Here is a 13,532-nt window from a genome sequence, read left to right on the forward strand (position 1 = left end):
AATTACTCAGGCTTCAAGCTTTGTTGAAAGTGTTGGAGATGGCTGTCTAGTAAAGACATACATTTGTCATATATGTGGTGTTTGGGAAGTAAGCTTCATGCAACATTGACTTTTATGTCAACATAAACAGATGAGGCCATCCCTTGCAAAATGCAGTGAGAACCCCCTAAGTCCCATAATCTCAGAAATAGTTCATGTCCCCTGGGCTGAATAGGTGCTGCTGAGATCTTTGTTACGTCCCTTTCGCATCTTGCACTCGAAGACAATCCGTCGGAAGGAGGCCAAATTGACCATGGCCGAAATAAGGAGCATCTTACTTCTAAATCAAAGTCAAAATTACAGTCTTCCAATAACAGCTGTTCTCCCGAGATCCCCCACCAGAAATGGCACTTTCACCCCAAAAATCACAGGCACTCATCCCTATCTTCACACCACAGCAGTAAGAGAAAGAGAGGTTTGGAGCGGAGATTCCTAATACATCTTCTGAAGTAGTGCCGATAATTGTAACACTGGAGTCTGCATCGGCAAGTCTCCCTGCTCCTAATGTTTCCTTGGAGCAAAGAAATATTTTTCAGGAGACAATGATTGTCCTTTGATGTGTCCCCGGGAAAATCTATGCGTTCTTTGGCTCCATCAGTGCGAGTGGTTCTTCTGAAGATGCAGGTGGGCTGACCTGGATGCCCCAGACTCCTGCCTCTCACACCGGCTCCCCCTTCAGTGTTTGTCACTCCATTCTCTCTAAAGCCAGCCCAAAGTAGCCATTCACTTCAGTGCCTTTGTCACCAAGTTTGAAAGCACCGGTACCAGAACCGGGAGCTGATCCAAAGCAAATTTCTCTGTCTGCTCTTTAACCATGCCTATGACAACATATCTTTATTACTGGAAAAGAAAATGACAGCTGGCTATCTTAAAGGGGTCCCCCAGTGGAGAACAAAAGAGTATTATTTATCCAATCCTGTTTTGCTAACAGTCACCAGCAAAAGGCATTACAAAATGTTAGTTTGTTTGATGTCAGCTGGTTTTTTCAAATCCATTGCGATATCATTCACAGGATGCCCCCTTTAAAGAAGGGGCATTGCCCTCCTTTAAAAAAAATGGCCAGCTCCCTGTGCCAAACACTATTTGTACACTACATTCACCTTGTCAAGTGATTTAGGATTTTCTATTAAAAAAGATAATTCTATTTTCTTTCTGACAAAAAGAAATCCATTAGATTCACTGTCCCAATACAAGCTCCCTCGACTCCCCTGGAGGATTCGAGATATTCAGCAGGTGTTTGTGAATACCTGGTCAAGCAGTCAAGACTTGAGACATGTTCTGGCAGTATTCCACCAATCCCTCCCTCTGATGCAGGTCAGTGAACACTTGAATAGAGGCTCACGACCAGCACCTTGTCTGGGGCAAAAAAGCGTCAGAGATAAAGTACGGCTGTTGCACCACTTCTACAAGATTCGGCATGGAAGACACTGCGCAAGAGGTTAGCGATGGAACAGCTTTCTTTAATGAAATAGAGAATGCTTAAGTACTTGGTAATTAAGGTAATCAAAAAGCATTGGTCTCAAACAATAGGCTTACCCCATGCTCCAGACATTGAACTATTGACAAAACGCAGACAGTGCCTGGAGATCCACTCATTTTGAGAGCAGAGGAGTCAATGTTTATGGCAGAGTGGACTCGCGAGCCGTGATGGACTTTGTCAGGTCACGGTCCTTCAGAGTAGAAGCACAAAGATGGGAGGATTAAAACAACAAAGGTGCAGGAATGCTAACGGTGACCGTCTACAGCACAGCCAGTTGAGAGGTGCAGACTGTTTCCAGCTGCCATTACTTAAAAGGTCAGCTGGAAGTACCCACCCTAGCCTGTTCACTGAATGGTGTTCCTCATTGGTTCTTTAACCCAGGTTGTATTGCCGGTCTTTCCTTCTCAGCCCCAGCCTCTGGATGCTCGTCTTTGACCTTGTCCAACCCAACCCAGATCTTGCTCTATGCCTTCTGATCATGGATGTTTTCTGTGCGCCAATCTATCAGTACATTTCTCTTTGGCTAGTCCCGGCATCTGACAAGTCATTTCCTGACAGCGTTGAGGTGGCTAGGCCATCATTAATTGCAATCCAGTGAGCTGCTAGAGCACGTTCTTTGACAATCTTTCAATCAAGATGTGTTATCCCCTGTATTGGCCTAGGAACTACGGTTGTAGACTACATCAGATAATTGCTTCTAAGTGAGCTGTTTTGGCCGCTTGTTCCTTGCTCACCATTGCAAGACATGCATCCCTAGTGGAATACATGGCCCATGTAGGGAACAAATCAATAACTATTCCCTGGAATTCTCAAGAGAAACGGATACGTAGTGTCTACAGCATTTTTTTCTAACTGTGTAATTAGTGCATTTTCAGATTTTCAAGGATAACACCGTCACAATGGTGTTGATTTAAACACTTTTGTACCAAAGCCCTATACATGCACTGGGCATGAACATGATATTTTCATGTGCACTATTCTTTCTCTCAATTGTCCTCATTCCAAATTCCGAGTTGGGTAATCCTGAATTTCGACTTCTTTCCCACAAACCTTAACGAATTACTCAAACGTTACTGATCAGTAGAGAGGCTGTGAGTGCCAGCACTAGAGTATATCTTCATAACAGACTGGAACTTTTCATCTGCACTATGGCCTTCCCTCAATTGTCCCTTCTTCTGAAGGATCGGTCCAAGAAAAATGAACACAACTTATACTCATTGCACCAAGCTTGTTTTAAATATTGTGGAATATTATATATTGTAAGGGTTTTAATTAACCAAACAATAAAGAATTACTTATACTCATTGCACCAGTTCGGGCATGAAGATTGCTATACCCGAGTTTTCGGAAGCTTAGTTTAGAGCCACCTTGCTATCTGCCACTAAGAGATGACCTAGCTCGTAGATTCAAACTTTCAAAAAACACTCCTGTCTGGACACAAGAGGTGAGGAAGGAGTTGCACTTTTGATGGACTGTCCTGGAAAGATTTCTGGTACATGATTAACTTAATTGTAAGGTTCTTTGTGATGAATACATAACTTCTTGCAGATTATTTAAGGCCTCACACTACCCTCTTTCTACACGTCATCTATTTCTAGTTCCTCTTTCGGTTTCCTTGCTCTGCTTTTCTCTCCATGTTGGCCTCTATGGAGCATGAAGCATTAGGTGGAACTGACATCACCAGTACCAGTTGGCCCCTTTATGGCCATGTATCAACACTTCTTGTGATGATGTCACAGGTGTGGATGGTGAGAGAATGTGGGTTCCACTGAGTACTCGAATGGACTGGAGAGCCCACTATTACTGGTAATGCAAACTCAGAAAATCACTGAAGGCAATAAAATAGGCGGAGGGGGTACTCATAGGTCGTGGGGCAAATATGGACACAAGCAATGACAGGTGGGTACCAGAGAACACAGTGGGTGAGTCAGAGAACACAGGATGAAGCCTCAGACTCATCCTGTGTGTGGACCAAAGGGTAAGGGGCGGTAACAGGAACTACTTGGTGTAACGAAGAGCCCTGATGGAGAGTTGGCCGCTCCCAGAATAGGGCTAAAATTGTTCCATATGCTGACTGAAAGAGAAGGTTAGACACTCGTGGGTCACAGATACAGCAACAGAGAGTGAGCGACAGAAAGCATCCACATTCCTCTAGACACCCTACAGTGAACAGAAATAGGATATGGCCTTAGAGACTCAGGTGGTATGGGTGGTGGTTAGAACCTGGCAGCAAAGGAAGGGAGGGAACCTCAAGATATGACCACATGGTCAGAGTCTGTAGCTTGAGACAGCCTAGTGGAGCTGCTGGTGTGCTTAAATCTCTGCTGACTGTCAGCTTGACTGCACCCCTGTTCACAGTGTGTGTGTGCCTAAGCTCTGCTGTCACAGCTTCTGGGTCTCAGGTATCATTGTGCTTGAGCCTCTACCAGTGGGTCTGAGCTGTTAGTTTGCTACTATCTCTGTTGTCATGACACCCTCGGCTCTGCTGTCAGTGTGCTTGAGTGTCTGCTGTCGGTGTTTCTGAGCGTCTGCTTTAAGTTTTCCTCAGTCTATGTTGTCATTTTCCCACCATCTCTTTTGTCAGTGGGTCCTTGTACTTTCAGTCATGGCTTCTGTTATCAGTTTGCTCCAGTCAGTGCAGGCATTACATCTGACCCTCTGCTGACAGTGTGCCTGAGTCTCTCTTGACTGCGAGTGTAGTGTTCAGCTGTACATCAGGAGTATTTGCTGCAGCCCTGAAGGTTAGGCCCGAGAACCTAGGTGGTCATTTCTCATGTCCAAGCCCCCCTCCCCCGACCGGCACAGCCTTACCAGTTGCTCGCATGGTACCTCAATATTAGCATCATACACTCCCCGCCTTCCACTTGAGACAGGTCTACCATCTCCTGTAACACCTGATGAAGAAGGATGCAGAGTTAAGATTAGGAGTGAGTGCTAGCTTTACTACCATGTGTTATTTGTTTTGCCTTAGCTCTGCTGGCAGTGTGCCTGAGTCTGTGTTGTCTGTTTCTTGAGTTCCATCGACTGTTAGTGCCCCTAGTCTGTGCTGTCGTTGTCAGTGCCCCTGCTATACTCTCAGTGTGCCTTTCTGTGCTGTGAGTATTGCTGTTTGTGCCATCTTACCTTATTCCTGGTAGCCTTCCTGTGTGAGTGTTGTGTTAACTGTCAGCATTTCTGCCTCTGGCTGTTAATATATCTGCCTGTACTGATTGTCGGTATGTCTGCCAGTTGGTATGTCTGTCTCTGCTGTCACTCTACCTGAGCTTGTGTTGTCTGTCTGTGTGTCTAATTTCTTCCATCCCTGCTCCTAAGCTTGTGTTATTCTACGCTGGGTTTCGGATGTCTCACTGTGCTGAATTTCAGAATCTCTGCGTTTGTTGCCTGTCCATATGCATGTCCCTGTTGTCATTGCTCCTGACCCTGTGCTATCTGACCAAGTTCTTCCTCCTGTACTTGCTCTGCTGCTGTGTGGTGCGTTTTGCCATGTCTGCCAGTGCTGTCTCTCTGCTTGTCTACCTCTGCTTTCATTATGCCTAAGCCTGTTCTATCTATCCATATTCCTGTCTGATGTCTTCTGTGTGCTGACCTTTGATAATCATGCCTCTGCTCCCTGACGGATGTCTGTTTAAGCTGTGCTTTCATTATTCATGCATGTGTTGACTGTTGGGGTAGCTTCCTTTGCTATGCTGTCACTATTCCTGCCTCTGGTGACTGTCGATAGGTCTTCCTTTGCTGTCACTGCTCCTATGATATATCTGTTGCCGTCAGTGCTTACAGACACTTACACAGCCCACTCTCCTCAGGACCAGGGACTGGAGCACAGATGGCCCAGAAGCCACCCGAAGTCCAAAGCGTGTGCCCCGGCCGATGCCAGGAGTGCCCACGGTGAGCAGCGTGCGAGCACACATGGACTCCCTAGAGAAGGACTGGGAACTGCAGCACCACAGCAGCCACAGCCCGGCTCGATGGATACAGGACAGCAGCAGTTTCTTCGTGGCACAGGTGATGGCACAGGGTCCATGGGAGGGGGATGTGAGGGATCAGAGCACAGGTGAAGGGCGGGGGACAGCTGCAGCTTCTTCAGGCATGGGATATGGGGCCTCGGTGCACAGGTGATGTTTGTGGTAGAGTTGGGCAAGCCAAGCCCTGCTCGATCTGAATGTCTGGCTCGACCCATGTCCAATGGAACCTGGTGAGGTGAAAAATGCTGAGCCAAGCATCACAAACAATACCAAGAGCAAACTCTACTCATTGTCAGAATGCTTTTTGATTTGCTAATCAATGTAATGTCTCTGACCTTTTGAATAGTCCCTAGGCATCAGACTGGAGCTGGAAACTTCAGAAGTATCTCGCTGTGTCAACAGGTAGTGCTATGCTGCTCTGCACTGATGCAATCCTGCTCCGGAAATGATGTGTGGGGCCCTTAGAGGCACCATCCCTATACGTTATATCAGTTCCTTTTTTGTGCACCACCAGATGTGGATTTGAAGGTCCTTTCGTGTCTCTGAGAGACATTTACTCACAATTATTTCCAGTGTACAAGGGATGCCACCCCCAAAAAATGACAGGATTCAAGCCATGTAGGGACTGTTGCAAACAAATGTCTGTGACAGATCACCATTAGATATGCGTGTGTCGCCTGGGGGTCAGGCCACAACTCCAGGGCCTGAAGTTACTGTGTGTCAATGAACTGGAAGGCCATCGGGGACCGTGAGGCAAAGCTCTACATCGCAAACACAAAAAGAATCCTAGAAGGAACCTTTACACGTCACGCTCCGCTAACAAAGTTCAATCCCAGTCGTACTTCTGGGGTTGTCGAAGCCATTCGAGAAGTTGATCTTTATCACGGTCAAAATTATCAGGTAAGTCTAAGAAAACACACAAGAAATTGAAGAGGGATTCTACTCACTAGCATTTACCTGAGCAGGCGCAGGGGCGGCACCACACTTCTTGATTTCGCTCCTGTAGTCATCTGACCTTGACAACTGGTTCTGGCACAACTCAAGTTTATCCAGTATTAGGGGTGTCTTTCATAGATTCACATGCCTGAATCATTACCCGTCGTCGAGACGGGAGCCTCCGGTACATAGAAAAGTAATGTCCTATAGACATACATAGAGAAAATAGGCCTAAGGGCCTCACCGTAGTAGCCTATCCTTGTCCTTATGTAAAAAGGACCAAACTCTTAGAGCCAGCCAATCAGCTATGACCTCCCTCTAGAACCTTCCTGGCAGGAGCCTCAGTCCCTCAGATTTTCTACCGCACGTTGTGCTAGGGAGTCTCCAGCCTGAGTTCTCCTCAGGATCTCTTCAAAACCAACTACTTCACTTTTAAAAGTGGTTTCTTCATTTTATATCTCGTCAAGGATTACTTCAGTCCACTTATCTCTGCAGTAAGTGATTTCTTTCTACTGCTTTCTACAATGGTCTGAGTCCCAGAAGAAAGCCCTTTTCAGGGCCTGCTCTTCATGTGGGAAGAAAAGGCTACATGTGGATGATAAGCATGCCCTGTGCTTATATTGCCTTTATCCAGACCACGTCCCTAAAGACTGCAAAATATGTAGGTCTTTCCCCAACAAGACCTTGAGGGACAGAGAAGGTCGCCTGCTCATCTGGCTTGACAGGCTCAAGGAGAGAGACAATGTGGAATCTTCAGAGGGTAGCGTTTCAAGGACCTCAGAAGTCTCTCTAAAGAGGCCAAGGGTAGCTTCCCCTGGCCCCTCCTCCTAAGAAGGCACAAAAGAAGTCTTCAGAGGCTAGATCCACGACATCTTCAGTGTCTGCCAAAGATATCCAGACTTTTAAGAAGCCTGCACAGTCATCTAGCAGGCATGCGCAAAGGATTACCACAGCGACAACGACTGTGTCGACGACGACAGCGTCGTCGGTTTCCCCATCGATGACGACAACTCCTTCATCATCGTCAGCAGGTAAACCTATTCCATCTATTATCCAGCTGAAACCGTCGTCGACGACGAAAACCTCGTCGACGATGAAGATTACACCGTCGACGACGGCGTCGTTGATGAAGAGCCCACCGTCGACGATCACGTTGACGACGAAGGCGTCGACGAGGGCATCGACGACGAAGGCACCGACGACGAAGGCGTCGACGACGAAGACGCCAACGACGAAGACTTCAACGGCGAGCTCGCCGTCGACGAGGAATGACGCGCCGACGAGCGCATCGTCGATGAGCGCACCGACGTCGAGGACATCGTCGACGATCAAAATACCGTCTACGGAGACACCGTCGAAGAAGACCTTACCGTCGACGAGGACACCGTCGACGGATGACTCGTCGTCGACACTGGCCATTTCTGAGCCGTGGAAGAAATCCAAGCTGGTAGAGATGTCGTCTCTAACACTGCCACCGTCGACGACACCAGCGGCGACGGCAGGGGCTTCTGCAACAAGTTCTGCGTCTGGCAAGGTTGCCAAGCAGCAAATGACACCGGAAACAACGTCTCCGAGTAAAGTGCAAACTCATTTGCCTTCAGAAATCTTCCAGAGTGAGGAATCTGAAGAAGAGGAACTCCTGGATCCAGCTACTTCCATTTCGGACCTTCATGTCAAATGCCAGAGCACAGACGAGGAACAGGAGGACATAACTTACCAGGAACACTCTATCCAAACTAGTGTTCACACAGAGGTCACCCCAATGGTATGCCTGCCGGTTTCTATTGTTAATGACCTGAAATACCTTATCCAGGATTACAAACAGCGCTTCCCGGAGACACCGGCAACGGAAACTGGGGGCCAGACGCCTGCCATAAATATTCAAGCGTCAGCCCCAAAACAGTCTCGGCCGCTCCCTCAAGTCCGCCATGAGAGAGTCCAGCCTCAAGTGGTAGTGTCATCAGATGAGGAAGATGATGAGGAACTGGAAGAAGGAGAAGTCCAGGAAATCCAGTCGGACCATGAAGAGGAGGAAGAGTATGTAGCGTCTTCCCCAGCTTCACCCCAACCGCGCCAGGCAGATTCACCACCTGTGGATATTGGCGGTTTCCATAAAATTGTGGAAAGGGCGGCAAAGCGATTCCATATGGTCATGGAATCGACTGAAACTGAGTGCTTCTTACACGATTTCAAGGAGCAGACACAGAAGACGACGAAGTCTATTCCAATATTAGAATTTCTCTGGGACCAAGGCAAGAAGCTAATGCTAACGCCAGCTTCTGTACCTGCGGTTGTCCCACGCCTAGACAAGAAATACAAAGCACCACTTACAGCGTCAGCTTGCCTCAATGGGCACCCGAAACCGGACTCGGTGGTTACACAGGCGGCCCAGAAGAACTCCCGCAACCCTTCCTCTCCTCTGTCGGCCCCTCCGGACAAGGAAGGCAGGAAGTTGGACACGATCGGTAAACGATTTACGACAACATCGGCCATGACCATCAAAGTGGCCAACTCCATAGCTCTGTTGGGGCGCTATAATCGCCAACTCTGGGAGGATATAGTTCCCTATTTAGCGGAACTACCTGACACAGTTCAGGGGGAGGTCGAGGCACTGCTTACGGAGGGTCAAACCTCAGCAGCCGAAATCATTGACTGTGCCATTGATGCAGCCATGACTGGCTTTCATCAACTAGCTGGAGCAGCAGTCCTACGCCGTCAAGGATGGCTTAAAGCAACATCGTTCAGACAGGAGGTACAGACGAAAGTGCTGGACATGCCCTTCGACGGCCGGCACCTTTTTGGTGAAAAGATTGACGAGGCGCTCCAAACGATAAAGAAGGACACCGATACGGCCAGGGCACTGGGCACCTTGCAGGCACGGAACCAGTCCTTTCGAGGCAACAGATCTAGGGGACAGTCCTCTTACAGAGGTTCCTATCAAAACAGGTCCTCGTATTCCTACCAAAATAAAAATCAATACCAACAGAAGCAACAACAGAGTCGTCAGTCTTCTTACGGAAGGTCAGGCTTCAGGGGCAAAAATCAGAAGAGGGGCACTGGCGGCCGCCAGTGACCAATTACTCCAGCCAGTCCAGCCACCATCTCCCTCATTACAAATTGGAGGAAAATTGACCCATTTCCTACACAATTGGCAGCTCATCACCACAGACAAATGGGTTCTTCAATTAATAAGATTCGGCCATTCCCTAGAATTCACCACCATCCCTCCTACAACACCTCCCCGCAGACTGCCACACAAGCATCTACGCCTGCTTCTCCAGGAAATATCTGTGATGCTGAAGAAAGGAGCAATCGAACGAGTTCCATCATCTCTAAAAGGGACAGGCTTCTATTCCCGCTTCTTCCTTGTACGCAAGAAGGAGAAAAACTGGAGACCCATTCTGGACCTCCGAGCGCTAAACTCTTTCCTAAGAAGCCAATCGTTCAGGATGGTGACGATCCAAGAAATACTAGGCATGCTGGAAAAAGGAGATTTCATGACATCTTTGGATCTCCAAGATGCCTATTACCACATCCCCATCCTCAAGTGTCACAGAAAATTCTTGAGATTCGAAGTCGCAGGACAACATTACCAATTCAAGGTCCTGCCGTTTGGCCTCAAGTCCGCTCCGCGGATTTTCACAAAGTGCCTTGCGCCGGTGGCAGCTTTTCTGCGTCAAATGGGTCACCAAGTCTTCCCCTACCTCGACGACTGGCTGGTAAAGGCACCCTCAGCTACAGGCGTGACCGAATTCTCCAACGCCTGCACCAATCTTTTTCAACGGCTAGGATTGACTCTCAATCTCGAGAAATCCTGCATGATCCCTACAAGAAACATCTCCTTCCTCGGGGCAACCTTGAACACGGAGTGCGCAAGGGCATTCCCTTCGATGGAAAGGACAAACAAAATAATATCTCTGGCCACGGCTGTGGCGTCAAGGAAGTCCCTAAAAGTTCGGACCTACAAGTCACTCCTAGGCATGATGTCTTCTTGTATACTCCTCATCCCTCACTGCAGGCTCAGGATGCGCCCATTGCAAGAAGCCTTCACGAACCAATGACACAAAGTACAGGTTCTTTCGAGGACATTGTAAAGATAACACCAAAGGTATCCAAGAGTCTGGACTGGTGGAGGAGTCGCAAGAATCTATCTATAGGACTGCCATTTCTGCTTCCTGCAACACCTCTGGTGATCACCACGGATGCCTCCCTGGAAGGCTGGGGAGCTGTCCTCCAGGACCTTCGAATAAGCGGCAAATGGACCACTCAAGAGAAACAGCTCCATATAAATCTTTTGGAGCTCAGGGCTGTGTATCTGGCACTACAAGCCTTTTTACCACGCATCCAGAACTCCCAGGTGCTCGTCAAAACGGACAACACCACGACGATGCACTATCTCAACAAACAGGGAGGAGCGCGTTCGCTCACTCTCTCACGCGAATCGCAGAAGGTCTGGAACTGGCTTGTGCTTCATGGAATCACACTCAGGACGGACTACGTCCCGGGCAAGGACAACACCATTGCCGACGCCCTGAGCAGGCAAAGATCCCACTCCCACGAGTGGGAGCTCGACAAGAGCGCACTGGATCACATATTCTCAGAATGGGGAGTCCCAGGAATCGACCTGTTTGCCACCAGGGGGAACGCCAAATGCCCAAACTACGCAAGCTGGCATCCCCAACAAGGGTCACTCGGAAATGCTTTTTCCATCGGTTGGTTCAGCGTATTTGCGTACGCTTTTCCTCCGTTTCCGATGATCCCAAGAGTCCTCAGGAAGATGAAGGCGGAGCCTTGTACCCTGATACTGATCGCCCCGTTCTTGCCGAGGCAGCACTGGTTCTCGGATCTTCATCGCCTCTCCATCAGGACACCGATTCGTCTACAGCAGCACCCAAACCTACTGACAATGTCCAACGGGCAGGTACAACACCCGAACCTGCAATCGCTCAGGTTATCAGCCTGGCTCCTGAGCACAGAGAGTTCTGTGGCCTGAACATCCCACAGGAATGCAGGGACGTGCTGGCAAAAGCGAGAGCAGACAGTACCAACAAAACATACTCTCTCAAATGGAAAAGATTCTGCATTTGGTGTTCAGAGCAATGCCTGCGACCACTGCATATCACACCCGAACAGATATTGCCATATCTGCTGCATTTGGCACAGTCAGGACTGGCGCATGCATCCATAAAGGTTCATCTGGCGGCTATCTCACGATTTAACAGGACTTTTACAGGACCATCTCTATGGTCCAATAGGCTTGTGAAGCAATTCCTAAAGGGACTTTACAGATCCTTCCTGAGACCTCGGAGGGTTCCTCCGACGTGGCATCTCAACTTAGTCCTCAACCAACTCATGAGGCATCCTTTTGAGCCCATTCATCGAGCATCCATCAAGTACATCTCATGGAAGACAGCTCTGTTACTCGCTCTAACATCTGCCAGGAGAGTGGGCGAGCTACAGGCTTTATCCATTCAAGAACCCTTCATGCAGTTCAAGCAGGACAGGGTAGTGCTGAGAACGAATCCTAAGTTCATACCGAAAGTGCCTTCAGACTTTCATCTCAATGAACCGATGGTTCTTCGGTCTTTCTTTGCGAACCCTTCCACCGCAGCAGAAAGAACGCTACATTCTTTGGACCTCAAGCAGTGTCTAAAGTTCTACATAGACAAAAATAAGACTTTCAGAAAATCATCACAACTATTTGTGGCCTACAGTAGACCAAGAATGGGTATGCCTCTCACGAAACAAAGCATCTCACGGTGGATCTCCTCAGCGATAGCATTCTGCCATGACAAGGCCGGACGGCCTTTGAGTGACCATGTTACAGCGCGTTCCACCAGGGCGATGTCCACGTCAGCAGCACTGTTCGCTGGAGTGCCGATCTTGGACATATGCAGAGCGGTGACCTGGAAGTCACCGCACACTTTCTCCAGACACTACTGCCTGGATGTTGAACTTCAGAAGGATGCAGCAGTGGGCCAGGCGGTGCTTCGCCATCTATTCCAGTGAGGTGAGCCTTCCAACATCCCGCCATCTGGGTATGCACATTTTTTGTCTTTATGATATTTTGCTTTATGCTATCGTTTCAATGTTGTATGATAATATGTGTATTATCTAACATGCCTGTATAGCAACATTACATCAGAAATGTGCATAATGTATTGCTAACTACTCTGATTCAGGCATGTGAATCTATGAAAGACACCCCTAATACTGGATAAGAAACGCGTTACTTACCTGTAACAGCAGTTATCCAGTATTGGTGTCTTTCATAGATTCACACGCAACCCTCCCGCCTCCCCTGGAAGGACTCACATCCCTCTGTAACTGTATTACGCCTACCTAGCTGGGTGCGTACGAAAATCTGAGGGACTGAGGCTCCTGCCAGGAAGGTTCTAGAGGGAGGTCAAAGCTGATTGGCTGGCTCTAAGAGTTTGGTCCTTTTTACATAAGGACAAGGATAGGCTACTAAGGTGAGGCCCTTAGGCCTATTTTCTCTATGTATGTCTATAGAACATTACTTTTCTATGTACCGGAGGCTCCCGTCTCGACGACGGGGAATGATTCAGGCATGTGAATCTATGAAAGACACCAATACTGGATAACTGCTGTTACAGGTAAGTAACGCGTTTCTTCTGGGGCCATTAGCCATGCGACAAAAGATCAAAGTGTTCCATGCTGCCATGAGGTGGCTCATCCGATCTGTACTGACTAACTCTGGCGCGCCTTTGGGCCCCAAGGAGTCAAGAGGCCTTCCATCTGGATTACCGCTGGCAGGTTTGCCCCGGATGCCAGTTGACTCCTCTGAGCCCAACTTGTCTCCTGCTCCACTCCTAACCCTTCTTCTAGCACCATGTCCTACGCCAGCCCCAGGCTAGTACACGCTGATGCTGACACCATTGACTCAAGAGGAGGAGGTCCAGACTGTTCTATCTAATGCTGAGTCTACACAGGTTCCCCCTCGATCGAAGTCATGCCCAATTCCTCTCAAGACACCTCTTCCTCCACTTGATTGACCACCCTAGAAGAATTAGAATTTGGATTTCTAAAGTGCGTAGCTACCCGTGGGCGTCCCAGCGCTGTGACTCGTCAGACTAGATCCAGGGCGGGGTGAT

General features: G+C 48.5%; 1 protein-coding gene across 10 annotated transcripts in view; it reads left to right on the plus strand.

Annotated features, from left to right (window-relative positions):
• ANK1 (ankyrin 1) overlaps positions 1-13,532 on the plus strand; it is a 1,037,654-nt gene that overhangs the window by 925,895 nt on the left and 98,227 nt on the right. For all 10 annotated transcript variants that reach the window (XM_086943592.1, XM_086943597.1, XM_086943588.1 and 7 more), the window contains one exon: positions 5,323-5,521. In XM_086943592.1, the coding sequence (XP_086799718.1) occupies positions 5,323-5,521 (199 nt within the window). The remainder of the gene's footprint in view (positions 1-5,322; positions 5,522-13,532) is intronic.

Source organism: Lissotriton vulgaris, chromosome 11 (genome assembly GCF_964263255.1).
Source record: "Lissotriton vulgaris chromosome 11, aLisVul1.2, whole genome shotgun sequence".
Taxonomy (NCBI): domain Eukaryota; kingdom Metazoa; phylum Chordata; class Amphibia; order Caudata; family Salamandridae; genus Lissotriton; species Lissotriton vulgaris.